We start from the raw sequence: 22643 nt of genomic DNA, 5'->3' as shown, positions 1-22643 counted from the left end.
TTAAAACGTCATGACGCTAAATAACCATGGTAACAAGACGCTCTATGCTGGCCGCAATACTTGATGTCTGGGTAATTTAGACTCGAAGTATAATGATGATTGAGTTATAGCTAGATTAGGTAGCGTTAGTTAATCTACACGGGATATCCATTCAGCAGCATTTAAAGGTATCTTTAAGTTGATTATTCTAGTTGATTAATAATAGCTAGCTCACTAAACAGCCAGAACTCAGACTGAAGTATCGCTAGATATGGGGATTCGAATGTGAAACAAAGCGGAATATAGTGTTCATTTTTGTGTGTGCATACGTTCGTGTTTTTGTGTGCGTGTTTTTTTCCCCCAGTTTTGTGTGAACGTTTATTTCAGTCTAGGAGAACATGAGGATCATTACTTCTTCCACTGGTAAAGTTGAAACTGTAATTGTTAGACGCACAGAGTCTTCCGATGCCGAGCAGATCAGTACGCTGATCAGTCCATCATCCATTGCTGTGTTTGGAAGAGTGAATGTGATCTACGTTTTGTGAGTGGTGTTTTTTTATTCATACATACATTCGTTGATTATTATATCTGCATGTACTTTAAATGATGTATTTTTTTCTTTTATTTATTTATTCTCAGAGAGAAAGCCAATTTAGCAGTTACTTTAAGCACGGAACAAAATCAAGTTCTGGCTCACGCAGTTTTCTTGGACCATCCCATTGGTGACCTGGTGGATCAAACGTCATGGCAGCAGTTACTGCAAACCTACTTCAATGGCACAAAATTCACAGTAGGCGGAGACAGTACTGTTTACAGTGACACGCCTTATGTAATTTAATAAGAATGACAGATTCTGCTGTGATGTGTTTTCCTCAATATTTGCTCTTTTGCTCATGTCTTTATCTCCTTAGCCTTTAAACACCCTTTTCTTGCATCTCTTTGTGGCCCAGTCCAGCTTTTCGACTGTATGCGCTAAAGAGATTATAAGGTAACACAAGAATGTCATGCAGTTTACATTTCTGGAGATGTTTCATGTGCAAAAGAGTAGACAGCATTGCAGCATTGTGAGATTTGTTTAGTCTATCATGTTTTAGACAATGATTTACCGGAATAAGACAGACTTCTCTATAGTCATCCAGTTAGTCTGAGTTTAAATCTCATTTGAGGCAGCAAGAATTACATTTCCACTCTGCTGGGTCTTCCTGTTTCCATTCCTAGTCTTTCCATTGAATTCTACAATCTGATAAGGTTAGATTGCACATTGTGAGGTTACATTTTATGAAGGGTTTACGCAAAACAGACCTAAACTATAATCTTTTCCATCTTCTTCAATGCAACCAGAACAGTTTTTAATGCTATCACAGAGCTGGAATACATTTGCCTGGTTACCCCATACAGCAGTTGCCTTGGTAAGTAAACCAAGCAGTACTCTGGCTGCAGTCGGGACATTTAGTGTGTTGCTTTTCTTAACTGTACACTTTATGTTGTTAAGATAGACAAAGCTTTCACTCAATTGCATTTTTCCTCCTAGAGTCAGCTCTCATGGGTATTTTTGAGCCAATGCCTTGTGTTAAGGATGGGGTTCAGTGTGCCGCATTTGTGTGCCACAGGCACAACCATTGCCCGAGGCTGCACATACGCAGGGCCAGGTCTCATACCTCACTCTCACCATTTGCTCTTACACACCTTTCAGGCTTGTGTGACAAAACCCACAATGCAAATAAGTTACATTCTCACGTTCTTGATGAAGAACGTGAGTTTGTAACAGATGCATTTACTACCCTGGTGTATTTATTAGGCATGTAATAATGGTGTCCTTCAGAGTCGAAGACCACGATGACCTCACCAACGTGCTGGCTGAGCAGAGCATGGCTCTGGAAGCCTCCTATGGCCCATACTTCCTGGCAGAACTCATCGAGGCTCAGGACGAGACCAATCATGTGGCCATCTGCGAGGTTAGCAGTGCCTGCACGCATCGGACCACAAATATTCACTTGCTTGATGCAGGATTTACAAACATGAAGCCCAGACTGGGTAGCATCTGAAGTTTCAGCTGTAAATCACCATAACATGCTTAATGTACTTTTGAATTGCACAGCGGTAGGTGTACTGATGCTTTTTTCCTCCGCCAAATTGAACTGAAACCGTGGCAGGGGGCTGTCCCCGAGGACTGCCGTGATGACAGATTCACCCCTCCCTCACTGCTCCTCATGCTGACATGTGTTCATAGCAGCATATGGCAGATGAGCACTAACGCCTAGCCAGGGCATGCTCACACTCAACATATTGTGTCCAGACATCTGTAGCACTTTAGTGTGTTTTTTGTTTGTTTATTTGTTTTGGTTCAGCTTTGCTCACTGTGTGAACCGTGTTACATTGCCCGGGAGTGTTGCGACTAAAGAGAATGTCATGAATTATCACAGAGCTTTTTGTTTGGTCTTCACACTGAATGTTTTAAAATTTCATTGTCTCTAAAAGCAAATTTTTTTTCTTTCAGATTATTTTCAGTGTTATGAATCTGGTGTTCCTCCAACCTAATAATGCAGAAAGTGTTGATTAAAAAAGCCCACTCAAGAGTAAACCCAAAAAACAGCCAAATTAATAAAGGGAAACTGGCAGAAGGTATTGTTTGCCTTTTTCAGCTGGCTTATGCTACGTGTGTTCTTTTGTTCAGAATGAGGGACATGCCGTTGGCTTGATCAGTGTCAGCGGTGATGTCGATATGAAGCTGCTCGACCAGTGTTTTGAACTTGGCCCGTTTGAAGGACTGCGAAAGGAAAACCCAGTGGACCAACCCCAGTGTACAGGCCAGCCAAAGCCCGCTCATGCCCCCCAAGAACCCCCTGACCCCATTTATCAAAGCATCTCCCAGTCACAGCCAGAGATCACAGAGGTGAGTCTGTTGAATGGAGTTACCTTAAGAGTCTTTGTTATCAGTATTGCCTATTTGCTGTGCAGTGAGTGCTTTATTTCACCAGCTCTGATCTCTCAGGTATTGGAGAGTACTGATGCACATGGAGCTAAAGAGGGGTCAGAGGGCAATGCAGGCATCTCAAGAGTGCTCTGCGACCTGCCTGAGGTCAGAGGCAAATAATAAGTCCTTCAAAAATAAAAAATAAAAACCTCCAAAATCATTTTCAGTTGCTTTTTAAAAAAATGACCTTTACTCTAGCCTCCAAAGAATGCTTTTCAAATCACTGTGCCCTTTCTATGCGCTTTCTCATCAGGTAGGGTCCAGTGGAGTGTGTGTAAAAGAGCTCACAGACACCAGTGCAGGCTCTGGAGCAGAAGAGCCACCCAATGTTTTCTGCATCCAGCTCTTCGTCATCGACAAGAGGTTTGAAATGAGGTGAGAGTTCAGCTGAGGGGCAGAACCTCTAGGCTCTGATCTGCCGTGCCCGTTTGCAGGCCCACCACCAAACTCTGGCAGACGAAGTTTAGCAGAACCATTCTCACAGCCAAGAACATCTATAGCCCCTGAAAAAGATTGAATTTTCATTGGCAAAGTAGAATATATAGAATGCGCCCTCTCTCTTACCTCTCCTGGCTGCGCTCCAATGGCTTTCGGTTAAGAGCTGCAGTAGAGAAAGGAGGCAGACTGATTGCTAGTTGGCTCCTGCTGGGCAGAGCTTTCTGCTGCCTTACTACCCAGCTGTTGTGGAATATGGAATCCATTCCCTCCCTGCAGAGAGTGAGCATGTAATTAATGAGTAGAATGCTTAAAGTGACAGCAAGACGAGAAAAGAGGAGTTGAACGGAGACCAGTAGGCAGATTGGTTGGCTGCAGACGTTACCGTTAGCTTCCAATATGGCTAGTTTTGAATCCGTTCTCAACAAAGGGGTAAAACTTTCCACCCATAATGTCTACCCCCATCCCCCCTCCTTTTCCACTCACAGATCAGTGGACTTCCTGCCTTACGTGTTTAAAGTTTTCCCGGTGAGTGTGCACGTCTGTTCAGCCCTTTCCCTGCCAGGACGGATAAGCATGTTCCTATGCACTCTAATTGTTTAGAGATTTAATTCTAACATGGCATCATCATGCACAGTCCTGATCCTGCTCATAGCACCAGATTTACAATTAAACTTTTTTTATATCAACGATGGTATTACAAATGAAATCGAATGCTTTTACATGGATATTTATGCAGCTTTTCCTTCTGTAGTTGGAAAGAAAGGAAGGACCACTTTAGTGTGCTTCGGAAAAGACTTGGTATGTGACACCAGTGCAGCAGTAGGTGTGTGTGCTATGAGGCTTTTGTTTGTGCTGGTGGAGCAGGAGCGGGACTTCTGCGTCATTTCCGTGCCTCAGCTGCTGCCAGAGTTCCCCCTACTGCAGGCCTTCTACAGAGCCGTGCCCCGCCCCTCCCACAGCCTGTCCCATGAGCTGTACCTCCTTCACCGTTCAGGGCTGCTCAAGTAAGCACGCATACACAAAGTAAACAAACACACACACACGCAAACACACAAAAGCGCACACACGCAGACACACGCACACAAGCACGCAGTCTCTTTTGTTGTTGCATATATATATATATATATATGGTGCAGTTTGACTGTTCCACTAAACAACAGAAGCCATGCATAGGGCCATATGGCTGAGCACTCCCATGCCCCGGTTCTGTTTGCAGGACTCTGGAGGTGCGGCTGGCGGTGTCTGATGACACAGCAGCCATTCAGAGGCTGGTTCAGAAATGTGACCGGCATGAGGCCCTGCTGGATGATCTGGATCAGTTCCTCAAAGCCCGTCGAGACCCGGTCAGTCTCTGCTCTCCCATTCACATACTGCATGTCCAATGGCCTGCCAGCTGTGCTCAAGTGTTCTCCTCTCACCCACAGGATGGAACGCCTGTTCAGGCATTTGTAGCTCAAGTAGAAGAACAGGTTGTTGGTGTAACAATCATTAGAGATGAGGAGGTAAGAATATTTCTTGTGCAAAAACCCATGTACAAAGTTTATGATTTTGACCTTTAACTGTTTTTGTTTTCTGTCCACTCTCTCTCTTTTTTCTCTCTTTCTCTTTCTCTCCCTGTCTCCCATTCACTTATTCTTCCAGGACATCGAGTATATCCGTGCAAACTACAACATCGAGAACTTTGTGTACTTCAGCCATCACCAGCGTGAAGAGCACGGCCAGCTGTGTCATTATGCTCTTAACCCAATCTTCCAGCATTATACCAAGCACTTCCTCAAGGAGGCACTGCGCCTAGCCCACAAGACTTGTCTCTATTACCCTGTCTACCCACCTTACTACACACAGAATGTGGGTTTCTCAGTGGTGGTCCCACCTCACAGCTCTTGTTTGCTCTCCTGCCAAGTCCCTTCCTTTCTCTCTCGTTCTCTCTCTCTCTCTCTCTCTCTCTCTCTCTCTCTTCCTCTGTCTCAGTGGTCAGAGAGCAGGTGCTCCAATGCCGTAACCGGCTCGGGAGGCCTCATCCCTCTCTCTCCTGCTAATTAGCTCAGACAAACATGATTGCAGAATGATGAGGTGTAAATAGAATTATGGGAAAGGAACAGAGAGCCAGAGAGAGACTGGGGTCAGGGGAATGGTGTTGTACTGGGAAGAGAGTGCAACAGTTCCTACTAGTAGAACAGGATTTATAGGGGCATTGTTTCACTCAGTGAAGCGTTTTATATTCTGCTTCATAACTTTGGCCCTAGATCCTATATTCATGACCTCTCTGCTCTTCCTTGGTGATTTTTTCCCAGAATGCTTGTGCCCTCCCCCTGGTGCCCGTGCTGGATTGCATGGTGCCAGTGTACCCACGACGCCAGATCATCTACCCGCTAGAAGAGCTGGGCACCAACGCACCATCTGCCCTGGTCACCAAGAAACAGGTCAGCGCATTGCTGCAGGCCTGGGTAGGGACAGTCTGGGTCTTTCTGCTCAGAGCGTACAAGGAAGACAGATAAGATCCATTTTAAATGGAGAACTCACCAGAGGGCACTGTTAAGCAAGCCGGTATTCTGCTAATTTTGACAGCTGCACTGCTAATTCTTAGAAAGTGAAAAGTGTCTCCTTACAACAAAATTAACGATTGCTCCACCATTAAAGACACACATCAATAATGCAGCGCTTAATTTCTTCACTGCACACAAGTCCATTTTTTGGATGTACAGAGGAGGAGCACCAAAGCTAAATGGCTTCATTCCAACCACAGCTTGTGGTGAGGAAGCCGTTTCGTCTCAGGTTATTTGACAGGGCAGGTTAAATGGGAGCAGATGGCCTCAGCGACAGATGGAGCAAGAAATGTTTACCGCTGGCGCTTAACAGGTAAGACAGTGCTCTTATCCTGCCTGCATCAGGCCAACAGCTGGCCCACCTGTGCGTGTTTACCCGCCTGAGCGGCTACTTGACCTGGACGTGCGGCTTGACGCACTGGAGTAGAATTGACGTGCAGCTCTGCATCTTGCGACCATCCACTCCTTATCAGGGCCATCTAAAACTCCTGAAAGAACTCCCGCAGAGCTACCTTAAAGTCTAATGACAGTTAAATAAATTATTGAGATATATATATATATATATATAAATAAACACATTTATTTATTTATTTATCTATCTATCTATCTATCTATTTAATTATTTATTTGAATGGGGGAGTGTGCATTCGTGTACATGTGTATGTGTTCATGTGCATGTGCATGTGCCATGATCAGTGCATTAGGAGGTACAAACAACCTGCCACTGCTCTCCCACACTCCATCTCCATTAGAAAGCTCCATTTGGTAGCACGGCAACCATGGTGTCCAGGCAGCCACGGAGATAAGAGCGTGCCTGGTGGCTTACGAGGTGGCCGTGGACGATAAAGCCCCTGTGTCCTGACACCCGTGGATTAATCAGGTCCAAAACACCTGTTTGCTGCCTTTGTCAATAGCGGATCGTGTTACAACCGGCTGTCATGCCTCACGGAGCTCCGTCATCTCCGCAAGGCCGTGAGAGGCGGAACAACTGCACCTGCCCTACTGTGCTGTAGCTGCGGACAGAGGACCCATGCTCCGCACGCGCCAGGGCCAGGCAGAGCTGGTGCTGTGAAGCTCGCGGGATGCTACTCTACTTGCTCACTGAAAAATAAGTAGCTGGATGTTTTCCAAAAACATCCTTAAAAATATCAACATGCACCACTTTCTAGCACTTGTTGCTGGCCGTCAGCTAGGAATGAAACCTAAAACATAAACCCGTCAGTGACGATTTACTTTCTAGGAGGTGAGGTTTGATTTTGGAGTGAACTAAAGCCAGCTTTCTTGACACTCCCGCCGAACCCTCCCAGTCTTTAGACTTGGTGGGTCACTGCAATTAGACTTTCCCGAGAGTCCTCAGACCCTCAGGTCATTGATTATGAGATTTAACGTAGGACTAAGAGGGTCAAATACTGATGAGTGTGCAATCAGTTATGTTCTGTTGCGTTGTGATGATGAATTGCAGACGCTGCATTCTCGTTCTTCAAATCCAACAACCCCATACACCCACCCCCCCACCCCGCCCCTATTTTTCCATCCATGGTCAATCAGACAAGGTGTACCGGGGAAGCAATTCATCAAATTATTCATGTTGAAGGGCCAATTAGAGCTGGAGCTTAGGGAGGAAAGTGATTGGGAGTGCTGGGGAACTGTGGGCTTTGAATGGATTCATGTACGACTGGCTCAGTCCTCTCATTAAATCAGCTCTAAAAATCTCCACTATTCTTGGAGAAACGACACAGGCACATTAGGAAACGGTCAATATTCAGCATCAGGAAAGCCTAACACTCATCTCCCTTTTTATTAGATTGGGTCGATGTGCTCTATGGACCTCTAAAACATTAGGACATTTCAATGTCACATTAGGTTTAGGTGCAGTGCAGTTTATATATATATATATATATATATATATATATATATATATATATATATATATATATATATATATATATATATATATATACATATATATATATATATACATATATATATATATATATATATATATATACATATATATATATATATATATATATATATATATATATGTGTATATGTGTATGTATGTATGTATGTATAAGATTTTTTTATTAGAGAGTGGTGCTTACTTTTCAGTGGTTAAGTGCTTTATGAAATGTACTGTATAGTCCAGTCCATTCCATTAGACTATTATCATGGGGGGAACAGTTAGAGTGGTGTGTGTGTGTGTGTGTGTATGTGTGTGTATGTGTGTGCAGGTATAGCTTTTAGGAATGCAGTAATTGCTGTTAGCTGGAATTTACTGGTTAAAGGACAAATGGATGCATGAAAGGTGGTCCAGCACAGTGGGAACTCTGCATAAGTGCTTTTAATGAGTTGTCACGCACGTCTTTCCACAAATGGCTTTTACTTTGGCCCCCCCCCCCCGCCTTCTTCCCAGGTTCCCTATGCTCTATATCATATCAACAGGAAGCTCACCATGGAACCCAAGATTACCGTCAATGCCCGGATTGTGGTGGTAGGAGCTTCAGACGTCGGGTTGGCCTTCCTGGAAGCTCTTGCCTTCTGGTAAGTATGAGGCTAACTGGGCATCCTGCTCTAATCAGAAGTAGAAAAAAAACAAGAAACAATTTAATGGGGCCCTTAAGAGTCTTCATGATTTCCATCAGAAATAACAACAGCGAGATGCTGTGTTTTTCTTTTCTTTCTTTTTTGTGTGTAGGGGAAAATAGCATAGCATATAATCTCTGGAATGATTATGATTAGTGGGAGTGACTTCTGGGATTTGGGAGAGCAGTAATCGGCTGAAATATATGAGTTTAGGGGTGTATATGCTAATATTCAACTCAGCGTGCCATTTTCACTAAGGCAGTTAGTGCCCCAGGACTGAGTTGTATTCATACTTGCCTGTGATTGCATGTTCCAAAAAAGAGATTTATGTAACCTCAAATAAATTTTTGGTTGGTTGTTGCTTTCAAACTTTATGAAATCTTGCCTTTCATGGTAGCATTAAAATTCTTTAAGAAGGTTTGTTTGTTACTGAAGGATTCCAGAATACAGATGTGAGTGACCTGAGTTGGAGAGATGTTTCATGTTTGCACATCGCCAATGTTTTGACAAACAAAGATGCATTTTCCAGCTGTCCTCATTTTCCCAATAGAAGATAACTGCCTGGCAACCAGGGGTCAGTGTTTGTGTGTGTGTGTGTGAGCGCACGAGGGCGTGCGTGAGAGTGCATGTGTGCGCACGCATATATGTGTGTGTGTGTGTGTGTGTGTGAGAGAATGTGAGTGTGTGTGTGTTTGCGTCCACATATCTGAGCACACTCTGAGTGTGTGTGCACGAGCTTGTGTGTGTGTGTGTGTGTGTGTTTGTGCATGTATGGAAGCGTGCGTGTGTGTGTGTGTGTGTGTGTGTGTGTGTGTTTGTATGTGCCATGTGTGTTAACTCCTGCGTCAATTGCAGGCGGAGCGGTCATGCAGCTGTCTGTGGTTGGCAGCTCTCTGGCCCTTTAATTAGCCGCCTCACTGTTCCCCTGTCAGGCTCCTCTGCCGCCATCCGTGTTTGCTGTCTCTAATGACGTGACTAATGAGGCAGTTAGTGTCCTCTAAACTGATGGCAGCCCGGGCGAGTGATGGGGCAGGCTGTGCTCCGCCAGCGAGCTCTTATCTCTCGAGCCCAGTGTGCTGACCCTCACGGGCCCTCTCCTCCCCTTTTCTCCATCCATCACTGGGACGGGGTCACCAGCAGTAGCAGTGGGGACAGATAAAGATTCATGGGTGCCACCCCACCCACCCACCCCCTTGCACTTGGAGCCCCTGGTGGTCAGAGCTTGGCCACAATAGGAGCCTGTGTACTGCTGATAAGGAGAGGAAGCCGTGGGTCTTAATGTGCTGAACAGCGTGTGACAGACAGATGAGCCGCGATGCTTCTTTCCTCATCTTTCGACCCATCACTCCTGTGGCCAAGGGTTAACACGGCAATGCTGCTGCTTTGCATCCCACATTACGGTTTTAAAAAAACCCACAGCCTACCTGGCTAAAATCATGCTTCATTCTGCTATTAGTTTATACATTTCAAAGTTCTCATTACAAAGCACTGCCATTAGCAAGGTTTGCGATGTGCATCTGCCAGTTTATTGCCAGACGCAACAACTACACGTCCTGATGGTCACTGCCCCCCCCCCACACACACAGACACACACATCAAACAGCACCACGGCATTGGTGTCTTATCTGTCCTGGTCACTCATGAAGCCATAAGCCAGAGTAGGGTGCTTGTCCACGTCTCAGCCCAGATCAATGCTGATGATGCCCAGGCCTATAGAACTGCTCCTGGACTGCCTTCACTCAGCCTTCCCACTACAGCCCTTGTATGCGTCATGTCTTCCTCCACATCCACGTCATTTACATGACAAGGGACCTTTTTACACTTCTGAGGGTTAACGCAGACCCCAGGGTGGGGGGTGGAGGCTGGGGGCTACACCCGGTAGTGGGGGGGAGAGACAGAGGCAATACAAAGGAAAGGCTTTTACTGTGATGCCTGGAGAAGAAGAACCCTTAATGTATGCCAGTACGGCAGGGGGAACAGTGGGGTGTCAGCAGCAGACTGCGCCTGGCCCTTCACCGCGCTGCGGAATAACCCCGCACAGCCTGCCGTCTTTTGTTGCCACTCTAATGGTGTGCTTATCGTCGCTGTCCTCCCTCTCGGCTCCCTGCTTTCACTGGCATTCCATTCTTCATACTGGGGAAAAAGGGGGCACATGCACAAAGCACTCATTATTGGAAACGGGCAAAACCCACTTTCCAAATACATCTTCATTTAGAGTGTATCCGTATGAAAGCGGTATTTTCGATAGGCTCAGTAGAGTTTCTGGCATTCTTCTGTCTCTGGGAAAACATATAGTGTTATAGTTCTTTGCTTACATTTTTGTGATTCGGAATTGTTTGAGAATGTGCACAAACTTGAAGCCTGAGCTCTGGAAGACGCTGCCGGTCTTGAGATATGGCCATGGAACTATAGATTATCAAGGGGTTTCGAACTCGAGAGCCTCATTGTTAAAGCTGGAAATAACATAACCTGTAGCCTTACAAACGAAGGTTCCTATCACAATAACGGTGGTCCTGCTTTTTCTCTGTAGCCCGCATCTGCGATTCAACAACCTGACTCTCATCTCCACTCATGGCTTGCCAGACTGTCACAGCAGCCACGACATGGGATTTCTGGCTACGAGGTGGGCTGAGGTGGAGTTCATCGAAAAGCACCTCCTTTTGATTATCCCCGAAGGGGAGAGACATTTCCTTTAGCTTTGGTTATTTAGTTGCTATTTCATTTCAGAAACTGAAGACTTTGTTCAGGAAACTAAGACCTTGCCTGGTATGAAGATGTAGTATTCGAGCAAGACTGTTACAAAAAGGGGGTGGGCTGTTTCACACTGGGGAATTTAAAAACCCTTGGAGAACTCTGCTGTAGGTTAGAGGTGTCATGCCGGAGGTGAAATTCAGTACTCCGAGGTATAAACCTTAGAGGTCTTCCTTTCAAGGGCTTTTCTCTAGGGCATTGATGTGCTCCCATGACTTTTTAGGGTCACCTTTTGCACTGACCAACCCCAATTGTTGATTACTCAGCCTTGAAGGCTGAGACCCTTTAGAGCATGTTCCCATCAGGGTGTTGATCAGGATTCAAGGTTTCTCGCTTTTTGAGTGCCTAATATGGTTTAGTGACAGGTGGAGGATGATGGGGGGAGGGGGTCAGAATTAGCGTGAGAATGAGTCACAGTGACCACAGTGCCTGTGTCACTTCCTCCTTAGCCATGGCTACACCGAGCAAGATCTTGCTCAGTTCTCTCTCCGCTCCTGGGTCAGCGGGGTCACGGGCAAGATGACAGCCATAGACAGAGCCGCCAAGCATGTCCAAGTTACCGGGGGCCACGTAGTCCCATATGACCACCTTGTCCTATGCACAGGGCAGCAATACCAGGTGAGAGACACAAGAGCCAACAGCTCAGCATCAGGCGAGGTAGTGGGCCACATGTTTGTGAGTCCTGTAAAACGACAGCACCAAACTGTAGGTTAAAAGTAATTGACATGCAGGACATAATTGACAAGCAGGAAGAACTGCTGGTGTTAAAGCTGGTGCAAGCAGCTTATCCAAGCACACTTTTGCTAATCTTTAAATACTGATAGTTATCACTAAAATAGAAAACTAGAAAGGTCTCAGTGACTGTGACTAACTTTGTAATTAGCCATTGTCAGCATGGTCCAGCTGTATTTACAAACCAGGAAGTGAAACGTCTCTACAAGGAGGCAGTTCTTCCTGCATGTCAATTATGTCCCATGTACATGTTGCACCTAAAAGTGCTTAACTTTGGATGGAGCAGTATTGGAAAGAGGTATAGTTGGTGAGTGCGAGATTGAAGGCAGGTAGTGCACTTTTTAAATGTCAAAGTCTGAAAGAAGTTAGCAAGAATGCTAAAGTCATTTACAGCAGCTTTAATTGAAATAATGAACAATGTAGGAAGCAGGGCTTTAAGACGGACTTGGTACTGCACTTTGAGTGAACTTCCATCCCCTTTTGTCAGATGGTCTGCCCTACAGGAATAGACATCAGCAAGTTGACCTCGACAAGTCAAGTCCCAGATCAGCCCAGATGCAGGTACACTGGGCCTATTCCCCACAACCTGTTCACTCTGAATGACCAGCAGGACTGTATTCAGGCCTACCACTGGCTGCTGAAGAACTTTCTAGAGCAGGAGGGTAAGCAGAGCTTTAACTCTATGGTTGAGCTGGTAGCGAATATTTTGGACTTAAAGGGGAAAAATGCATAAATAAACACTGGGTCCACATTAATGCCCTGTTTACTGTACTAGTCACTATTTGTACTAATACACTCATTAATACACTCATTAGTACAGAGTGTGCATAGTTTCTTTGGTCCTCAGCCAGGGCTTCTAATGGGCCTGGGAAAGGTTGATCCTATACGCTGATCTGAAGTCTGTTTTGCAGGGTATTTTAAGCAGCTGCTGTGAGGATTTGAGTAATTAAAGCAGACCCCACATCAGTGTTGAATGAGCAACTTTTACACAGAGCTAATCTGATTTTCGAGGCTCCATTACTCCTACCCTACTCCAACTGCCAAGCAATAATGAGGAGCTAATTAGTCAGAGTGAAATCTTTCATGTGTCTGACACAGGTCGGTCTCCTCCATCTATTTACAGGATGATATTAATATCAGGAGGGCTTTAGAATTAATCTCCCTCTCTAAAGGGAGCGAGCAGAGAGCCAGTGATCCATGTCTGATTAAGCCTATTATATTTACTAATTACAGGCTCCTTTAATAATCCAGGAAGTAGCGCAATTATCAGTGAATGCAAATTATGCCGTCCAAATGTAGAGGATATCAATTTGGCAGGATGGAAATTTGCATTTGTGTTGTCCTGCGATCTGTCTGGGAGACTCTGAATGAGTTGAGCCAATTATTATTTTTCTTTTTTTTTGTAATTTCATCACAGAGTAGTGGAATATGAGAAATGTCTGCAAGTAAAAAAAAAAACAGCAAGGACAAGAAGCCCACGTTAAAGTAACTAGTTACAACTAGTTACTAGTTACAATATGTGGTAAACACAAGCATATACAACATATACATATACATTACAAGACACAAATTAATGATGAGTTAAATCCAAGTGGTGAAAGCATTTCTGTCTTCAAGATTAGACTAGCATCAGCACACAAGTAATGGCAGTACTCAATATCTGACCGGCCAACTAGCAGCTGCTTTGTTTCAGCACCATGGACAGGGTCAGTCCTTTGCAGTTTGTGGTGCTGTAAAGCTATGCCCAGCTGTAGCTGGCTCTCTGACAACACCAACGATTCTTGAGTTACTGGGATTTATACCATTACAGCATGAGCCACGCTTCTAAACAGACTGCGCAGTTAATAATTAAGTATGTATGTATATACATTATACATATGTATAATACATACATTATGTATGTATTATACATATATTATATATATTCTGACCCATAAATTAAAAAAAAAAGTCTCTCAGGCAAAAAGGTACATTGTTGTAATTCAACAAAACAAGTGTCTAGTGTTTATGCTGTGGGTATAATTATTCTGTAGAATGTTCCATATCTACATCCTGTATGCTCAGAAGAAACCCCTCATCATGTAGGTCAAAAATTTCTACCACAAAGCAAAGCATTTTTGAATCTCTGGCCAGGGTGCAGCAGTCTCTCTAGACATTTATATTTGAAGTAATTCCTTCAAGACATAAAACTACATGTGAATTGTGAGTTTCTTTTTGCATCATCAGTTCATGCTAGCTAAATAACACAAGCTTGCAAAATGAGCAAGTGGTTTACTGGTTATATTTCTAATTTTACAGGCTTGTGTTATCTAGTTGGCAGTGGCCTCTTCTGTTAACATAAACAGCGCCTTTGCTTTAGTGATCTAATATTTGTTTTTGATAGGTTAAATGGTTATATGTCTAGCCTTAAAATGTATGCATTATCCTTACCTTGTCTTTTGTGTGACTGATGTGCTTTTAAATACTAGCACAGGTCACTTTCTACTGCTATCTCCTTATAGTGAACAGAAAAACTGAAGATAACTGGCTCTGACTGAAAGCGTTAACCGAGTTTGAAAAGTTGCTGGGTCATTACTGGAAATGTAGTACTTGTAGTGAACTCACATGGTACTAGTGTTTGTAATGTTTCTTAGTTCTGCTCAACAAGCCAGGTAAATATGTAAAGCATTATGACTTTTGTATTGACTTTTACCCCCTTGATTATAGTGGGCCATGGAAACATTTTACTGGGGCATATGCCCCATTAAACTGGGTCAAGAGGTGCGTCTGGTTGGGTGTAATTAGGCATAGTTCCTGAAATCAGGGTCCATAATCAAACAGCCTATATGCAAAGGGCCCATCACTTCCACCCCCCTAGTTCGCCATTAACATGGTCACCCAAGGAGTTTTCACTTTGTTACTGTTTAAAGTCCGATAGCAAACTCACTTGAGGGTTCGTTGGAGAGGGGGCAGAAGGGAGCACTGGTCACACTGAACGGAGCTCACTGAGTGTTGCTAAGTGACACTCCCTTGCCTTATAGTGTCAGCCATATGCGAGCAAAGGGCAGTGATGAAGTGCTTTCATTTCCCCTAGGAAACTAGTAACTGCTTTTTTTGTGATTTTTTTCATTTGGTGAAACACCTATTGTGAGGTGATTACCAAAAGCACAGCTGTACCCAAAGCATTATAATGGTCAGGTGTTTTGGGGAAAAAGAAAATCAATTAATCAGGTAATCCTACTGCATGATTTTCTTTATGTATGTCTGTGACAAAGTAAACAGACCTACAGTATCATGGCTTCAAAGTCACTGAATTTAAGATAAATAGAGTAATATTCCCTGTCTGCTAAATGCTGTAAATGTAAATGTAAATGTAAGCCTTCTTATTCCTGATTTTCTCATCAGTCTCGTTCAGCTCTCAAACTGCATGCTCTGGTATTCAGAGAAACTGACCCCCCTCAACACTATTCTCCCTCAGGTAATGCTGTGGTATATGGTGACAGCATCGATGTCTACACCTGTGTGGAGACGCTGCTGTGTTTGGGTGTGAGAGCCTCCAAGATCCATCTGGTTCACCAGGCTGCAGAGGAACCCCTGTCCTGCTTCTCAGACCCCGTAGTGCAACAGGCTGTGAGGAGGGCTCTGGAGGATAAAGAAGTCCACGTCCACCACAACTGCTTATTGGCACAGCTGAATGATGGACAGCACCCGGAGCCACTCACATCAGTCTCCTTTACTACCAATGGCTCTCCTTTGAGACTGGAGTGTGCGGTGAGTGAAAATCAACAAATCTTTTGTACAGAGAAAAGAAGGAAGAGAGAAGTGATATTGAAGGATAAGCAATCCCTGCAAAAATCTACAAGTAAATTCTAAAAGATGTAATGTAAAAGGTTTTTACAGTAATTCACGTAAGGCACTCTTGAGTGACGTCCAGTTAAAACTTTTTAGAAGACAGGAATTTAGAAGACAGGAATTTAAACAAAACATCCAAACCAGTTATAACCAACACAAAAAAGCATCTATGCTTTCTCCTGAAATGCCACTAATATGACAATATCCCTGTGTAGGTCTTCTTTAATTTCTCCTACAAAGGCATAGACTATGATGCCTTCAAGGCCATCAGCGATGCCTGCCTGGTGTTTGACGGCCATCTGGTCATTGACACCACCTTCCACACAAATGACAGCAGCATTCGTGCGGCCGGGCCCCTGACCAAGTTCTCCCGCCGCTACCACGCTGAGCGGTGGACCCACACTGCATTCAACTCCAAGGAGGTGGGCCGGGAACTGGCGTCTGTGCTGCTGCCTTTTTTTGACCCCACCCTGGAGCTGCCCGCCAGCCCTCTGCCCGATGCAGACCGCCTCATACCACTCTACAGCCAGGCAAAGATCCAAGGTTACAGTCAGTCTGATTTACATGTCACTATGGCATTCCCTTGCCATACACGATAGTGTTATGCTCCTTGCAAGCTTGATTCTGAACGGACAAGTCCAGCAGGACACCAGTCCAGAAAAACACAAATGACCAGTGTCGGACCAAATTCAGTACTAGGCATTTTACGTTGTACCTGTTCACTAGACTTCTAAAAACATATTTTCTTCAATGAAACATGAAAACGAAAGTCACATTCATAATCTGAAATAAATAGGTGTGTCTGTTTGCTTCTATGTGACGTGTGATGTAGAATCTGATGCCTGGGTGCCTGTGTCTTAAAAGCAAACATTTCCTTTGTCTCATGTGCTCTTTCATTGTGGATTCCATGAGTCTGAAACATGTTCAACAATTCGATTTAGAGAGTTGAGCTGTTATCATTGATGTTGACAGCTAAGCTGTGTGGTCCCTCAGTAAATAGGAGAAGACTACTAACAAAGGAACCTGTCATATTCCTGAAACCACACATCCAGTTACCTAGAGGTATTCTGAGTGTGTGTCTTAAATCATGCAGAAATAGCAGATTGCTATCAGAGAAACAAGGCCCATGCTTCATCTGTAGTTAAAGAGCTGTGAGATTCTGTGGTGAGCTTTGTGCTGTAACATATTTATTGCATTTAATTGAATGTCCTTGCATAATTTGCTTCTTGCATTTATGAGTAAATATGGACTGCACCATGACAGACACATGTCCCTTTGCGTAGCTTTTGGCAAAGCCATTCAGGACAGCTTTGAAATGAATCACAAAAAGAAAATAATACACTGCAATCACAAAAATGTTTATGCTTTTTTTCACAGGTGGGAGGCTGCCAGGAGGCTATGGTTACCTCCATGTCCGAAAACCCTCTCTCTGCACAAACCTAGCTCTCTCTGTAGCTAAGGCGGTAGGTCACATTTCTGTTTGTATAAAGTGAGAGGGTGCTGCATCTTTCCAGTACGTCATTGCATGCTCTACTTTAACATCCAAACGCTGATCTCTGATTTGATCACGCTTGCACTCAGGTTACACCCCCCCCCCCCCATTCCTGTGTGTCCCACAGGGCCGGAAAATAGAGACAGGACGTGTCGAGACAGGTGACTACTTCTGCCTGCAGTTCAGCCAGCACGGCCTGGTGGAGACCATCACCTGCCTGTCTCCCGAACCGCTTCCTGTCTCCAACTATGTCTGTTTGTATGGCAAACACCAGCTGCTCCTGAACCACCTGTACGAGCGCTTTGACGAGGGCCTGCTGTCTGATCTGTACAGGTGGGGTAGGCACAACATTTACCCCTCATCGTTTTGAGGGGTCGTTCTCTGGATGGAGATCCTGGGCATTAAAGAACTTTTAATGTCGATCTCCTATTCAAAATATCCAAACCAAGGCTAGTCTTAAATAAAGCACGGATTAAGGAAGAGGTACATACTATGCATAATGCCATTTATAGGGCTTTACTAAAGATGTTTATGCATAATTAATAATTGAGTCTATAAAAATTTTTCATAATATTGTATTAAGTAAGCAGTGCTAGTAACATATTGAGTATGTGCAGATCAGCTTCACTTTTGCAGTGAGTGTACGGAATATTGATTACTCCACTGCTGGTGATGGTGCCGCTTTTAAGAAACTTGCCCCTCCGTAGTAATTTTTTTTAAAGCTCTATAAGGTACACCTGTTTGTTGTTTGTTTTGTTTTATGATGTAGCCACCTTAAATCCCGTTATTCCGTCTCTATGGCGATCCCTGCCTTTTGCTCCTTCTCTTGCGCGTGCAGATCTATATGTCATGGCGTGACCTCCATTCTAATATTTTAATGCCAGCGACCCCAGAGCTATTGTTCCTGGCCACTAATCTGTTTATGCAGGTGTCCAATCGGCTTTGCGGCGTCTCCGGGGGACAATGGCCGAGCCGCCTGCGGTGGTCATCAGCCGCGCCGTCACTTATTAAATCTGGACTCTTCACTGGCCTCTTGTCTTTCTCTGAATGAAACCCGCGTTCAGTGCCATTACTGAAACTGGCTGAACCTCAAGAACCGTTAAGATAATTGATTGACCATGCTGTTGCGCAGCAGCTATTAGATGAACATGCTTAGTGTTTGCGTGTGTGTTTGTGTGTTTGTGTGTGTGTGTGTGTGTGAGAGCGAGAGAGAGAGAGAGAGAGAGAGAGAGAGAGAGAGAGAGAGAGAGAGAGAGAGAGAGAGAGAGAGAGAGAGAGAGAGAGAGAGAGAGAGAGAGAGAGAGAGAGAGAGAGAAGCTTTGTGTAATGCCTCTTTTTTTCCCTTCAGCTATTTCAGAGAGAGCTGGTGCATGGCTATATATCATGACCGCTTTGCTGATTTTGAGCAAGAAGTGCGCCAGATCATGGAAACTACTAAAATTGAGGTTGGCACAGTTCACAGTCCAACACAATATACAAAAAAAAAACCAGATTTCTAAGCAACACACCAAGTCCCATTTCAATTACTCATCTCTAATTATACTGTCATGTGTGTTTCTATGTTTAATTCATAAGTATGTTTTGGCTGGATTGGAGCAATTGTTCATGTTTGTTTTGTCTCCACTAACAAAGCCCCAAATGTTAAATGCTGATGCCGTGTTTGGTCCCTAGGCCGATGGGGACTCTGTCACCGTTGCGAAACTCAGCGAGATGATCGTGGACAGCAGGTGGGAGATTGCACAGGAGCCAAACCTCTACCTGAAACACATTTTTGGGCAAAGCGAAGGACCAGCCAAGTTAAAGAGAAGTGCTTTGGAGTTCCTGAAGTACAACAGATATCATCTCACTATGTATGCCCAGCCAGGACTACTGTAGTATCTAATGCAGTCTTTAAAAAAGTTCATTATCACAGCCTGGTTGTCTGAGCTTTGCTGCATTAAAAGAAAGTGTGAAAAAATGAGTTGGCCAAGTTGGAATTTAGTCTGATTTGTAAGCGCACACAACATAAATGAAGAGGAAGTTTATAGAAATGCAAGGACGCTAAAACTGGCTAAGAGTGCTGATCAGTCTAAATGATCTACTTGGCTTTTCAGCCTTTTGGTGAGACATTATTTACAGTCGAATTAATCAAGGGAGGGCTAGAAAACCCAGCATGGCTCCACGACGACTGTGCACTTAGTGCTTTAAAGGGACAGCGCCAGCTGTATGGTAATTCAGCGCAAATCTTCACAGCGTTAGCCTTGCAATACAGTACACGTCACTGAACAAACAGGCGCCCACGCGCCTGTATATGATCCATCATGCATGCATCGTTCGCGATGCAAGCATGATAACATAGGAAAATGCGAAAACGGCTTTCACATTTGAACCGACATGGTTCGTTTGATGTAACTGGCCAATTTCTTTCTTTCAGAAAACATACGTGATTACAGTATTTTCTGTTAACAAAGGAAATAGTACAACATAGTAGTACAACATCAAGTTATTTGAGCCACTGACTGTTTATTTTTCTTTTTATATTTACAATAATTATACAGAATCTTGATTTGGTAATTTGTAAAACGCTCGTCAAATATATAAATGACAAAGTAAATTAAAAAAAAAAACAAAAAAAAACGTTTGGTTATATTCTCACTGTAATTAGCCTATGCATTGGAATGGTTTGGTCAGCGCTGACAAAACAGTACTTATTGCTCGTTACGATGAGGAATTTTGTGGAAGGAGGCTGTCAATAAAACTTAGAAGAACCGGGTGGTGATACGGAGCGATGGTGACGATTTGGCCGCTTTGTCCCAGAACGCGATTACGCACAGCACGCGTCTACCTCACTCTCAGATAGTTTGCTTGTGAGGCCCATTTTATTATGCAATTTCCTTTTCAGTCGCATACGGGATACAGCTTGCACAAGCGTAGCTTTTGTGATGCAAAACAGGGGAGCCTCTTTCTATTAATTATGTATGCGTAAGATGACTGATTCATATGTCCGCGGTTCAACTGTCGCATCTAGCACATGTCGCAATCTTGGCTTGGGGCTACGTTAAGTTTAGTGATTTATTCGTTGATTGTACCTTTTATTTGATTACATTTAGATTATTTATCTCTGATCACCTGCAAGTTACTGGCCTTTCATAACATACTTTTTGGCATTAAAGAGGCTGCACCTCAATAAATAAATAAACAAACAATAAATAAATAAAATCAAGAAATCGTGAAAAGAAAGGAACAAAAAGGAAATGTACCACTGCCTATATATCACCTAACCAGTAAAATTACTGAACAAATAGCACAGTGGATAGCTTCTTTGTTGTCATTTTCCGTTGACGGACACCCCCACTCCCTTTTTAATTTTAGATTCTGATGGTCTCGCAGTGACGGACGTCTCCTTTTGGGAGGATCAGAGCTCCCGTAGGAGACTCACAAAGCCTAGGCACGTGCGTATCTCTATAGAAACCCATCAGACCGTGAAAAAAGAGGTACGTCCCGCAGTGTGCCCTTGTCGGCTAGGAAGGGGCACCGAGAGCATCGTAATATAATAAACCCTCAGGTACATCTGCTTAGCAATCTGCAAATCCTCCTACAATTTCGGCTGAACCAAGCCTTCCAACCCTCCCACTTTTAAATCCATAGGGATCTTAGTTCCATCTGATTGGACGGGGATGAGGCAACAAGGGGCGAGAACAATGTCATCATTTCTCCTTAAAAAGAGTGCTGCTATGCCTTAGTGATGAAAAGCATCTCATGTGGAGGACGGTCACGGTCGAACAGAACGCCCAGTCCATCGAAGATCCAGGTGTGTCCGCCATCCTCTAAGCACTGATAAGAGTTCAGTGCCAGCCGCATCCTTCTGAAGTGCCTTCTCTTTTGGTGAGCGCAAAGATGCCTCGAGGATTTTTAGTGAAGAGAAATAAGAAAGCAACACCTGTTTCGTATAGGATCCGCACCGAAGAGGATGAGCTGGGAACGCATCCTGTCATGCCGAATCCAAGCGATGCGTTTACATCCGCAGCTCTCGCATCCAGCCCGAGTCGCGCTGCGGCTGCCTCGCCGAACAGGGAACCGGGCGGGGAAAGCCTAAGACAGGATACAAAACCGGTGCAATTTGGAAATCCAGAGACAGTGTGCCAACCGCTCTACAGCCCCACGCGACCTGTCAGTAAAGAACATGAGCGGGTTTATTTGGAAAGACGTTTCAATCTCGGTTCGCCGATATCAGCGGAATCTTTTCCAACGCCAGCCGCGCTCAACAGCTTAGACCAGCTCTTGTTCGCTCCAGTGGACCTAAAAATCGACACCAGTAACAGTAGTCGGAGCGGGACCAGCAACACTGTGTCGTCAAGTGCCTCCGGGAATGCAACCAAAAGACCATCATCCGACACAGAGCGCAAAGGCAAGCCGGCATCTAAAAAACCGAAAGCAATTAGGAAACTGCAGTTCGAGGATGAGGTCACGACTTCCCCCGTGCTTGGTTTAAAGATCAAAGAGGCACCTCTGGAGCAGAAACCAAGGCCACAATCCAGCGCGGGTGACAAACCTCTAGGCGAGTTTATTTGTCAACTGTGCAGAGAGGCGTATGCCGACCCGTTCGCTCTAGCGCAGCACAAATGCTCAAGGATCGTGAGGGTCGAGTACAGGTGCCCCGAGTGCGATAAGGTCTTCAGCTGTCCCGCAAACCTCGCTTCACATAGGCGCTGGCACAAACCGAAGCAGCAAAACACCTTAGCATCAGGAAGCAGCTCGGAGAGCACCAAGACGCACGCGCCTGATAAGGCCAACTCCGAGGACTTAAAGGATGCGCGAGGCGAGAGCGACAGGGACACACCCAGCCCTGGACCCTCTGAGTCAGGATCAGAAGACGGCCTGTACGACTGCCAGCACTGTGGGAAAAAGTTCAAACGCCAGGCGTATCTGAAGAAGCATATTCTCTCTCATCACTCAGCGAGTGTAAGTCACGAAAACCACGATGCCTACTCGCCATCCCAGAACGACGGGAAGCTGAAGCAGGTGCTTTCGACAGACCAAACTCCAAGCCAAGCACCCTTGAACCTGAGCGCTTCGGACTGTCACCTGTGCCCTGTTTGTGGAGAAAACTTTTCCAGCCGAGTCGGCCAAGAGAGACATGTCCGCCTCCAGCATTCATCGCAGGTGTACCCTTGCAAATATTGTCCTGCAATGTTCTACAGCTCCCCGGGACTAACTCGACATATTAACAAATGCCATCCCTCGGAGAATCGTCAGGTTATTTTGCTCCAGATGCCTGTACGTCCAGCTTGCTAAGCAACAGTACAAATGCGTGCCTTTAACACGAAAACCGTGG

At 44.7% G+C, this 22643-nt stretch overlaps 2 protein-coding genes across 2 annotated transcripts in view; both read left to right on the top strand.

Moving 5' to 3' along the window:
- The first annotated feature begins 52 nt into the window (after positions 1-52).
- cfap61 (cilia and flagella associated protein 61) lies at positions 53-19249 on the top strand. The gene is made up of 26 exons (XM_035524529.1): positions 53-167; positions 344-520; positions 619-769; positions 891-967; positions 1321-1388; positions 1511-1628; positions 1802-1934; positions 2654-2872; positions 2972-3058; positions 3207-3328; positions 3877-3916; positions 4256-4395; positions 4608-4734; positions 4816-4893; positions 5033-5239; positions 5686-5814; positions 8354-8481; positions 11054-11146; positions 11724-11892; positions 12494-12668; positions 15464-15756; positions 16053-16380; positions 17215-17300; positions 17457-17662; positions 18678-18774; positions 19001-19249. The coding sequence occupies exons 2-26, from the start codon at positions 378-380 to the stop codon at positions 19202-19204; spliced, it is 3618 nt and encodes a 1205-aa protein (XP_035380422.1). The 5' UTR covers positions 53-167; positions 344-377; the 3' UTR covers positions 19205-19249.
- A 568-nt stretch (positions 19250-19817) lies between these two features.
- insm1a (insulinoma-associated 1a) overlaps positions 19818-22643 on the top strand; it is a 3664-nt gene continuing 838 nt past the window's right edge. Inside the window, exon 1 of the mRNA XM_027000766.2 lies at positions 19818-22643. This exon is cut by the window's right edge and continues 838 nt beyond it. Within this exon, the coding sequence (XP_026856567.2) occupies positions 21206-22603 (1398 nt within the window). The 5' untranslated portion in view covers positions 19818-21205 and the 3' untranslated portion in view covers positions 22604-22643.

The sequence above is a fragment of the Electrophorus electricus genome, chromosome 3 (assembly GCF_013358815.1).
Source record: "Electrophorus electricus isolate fEleEle1 chromosome 3, fEleEle1.pri, whole genome shotgun sequence".
Classification (NCBI taxonomy): domain Eukaryota; kingdom Metazoa; phylum Chordata; class Actinopteri; order Gymnotiformes; family Gymnotidae; genus Electrophorus; species Electrophorus electricus.
Note: the sequence above shows the minus strand (reverse complement) of the source record. Positions and strands in the feature narration are given on the sequence as shown.

Coding starts and splice junctions, on each gene's coding strand:
- cfap61 (XM_035524529.1), top strand. CDS start 378: ATGAGGATCATTACTTCTTCCACTGGTAAAGTTGAAACTGTAATTGTT. Junction 1,629..1,801: donor CTGCACATACGCAGGGCCAG/GTCTCATACCTC, acceptor GGTGTCCTTCAG/AGTCGAAGACCACGATGACC. Junction 3,917..4,255: donor ACGTGTTTAAAGTTTTCCCG/GTGAGTGTGCAC, acceptor CTGGTGGAGCAG/GAGCGGGACTTCTGCGTCAT.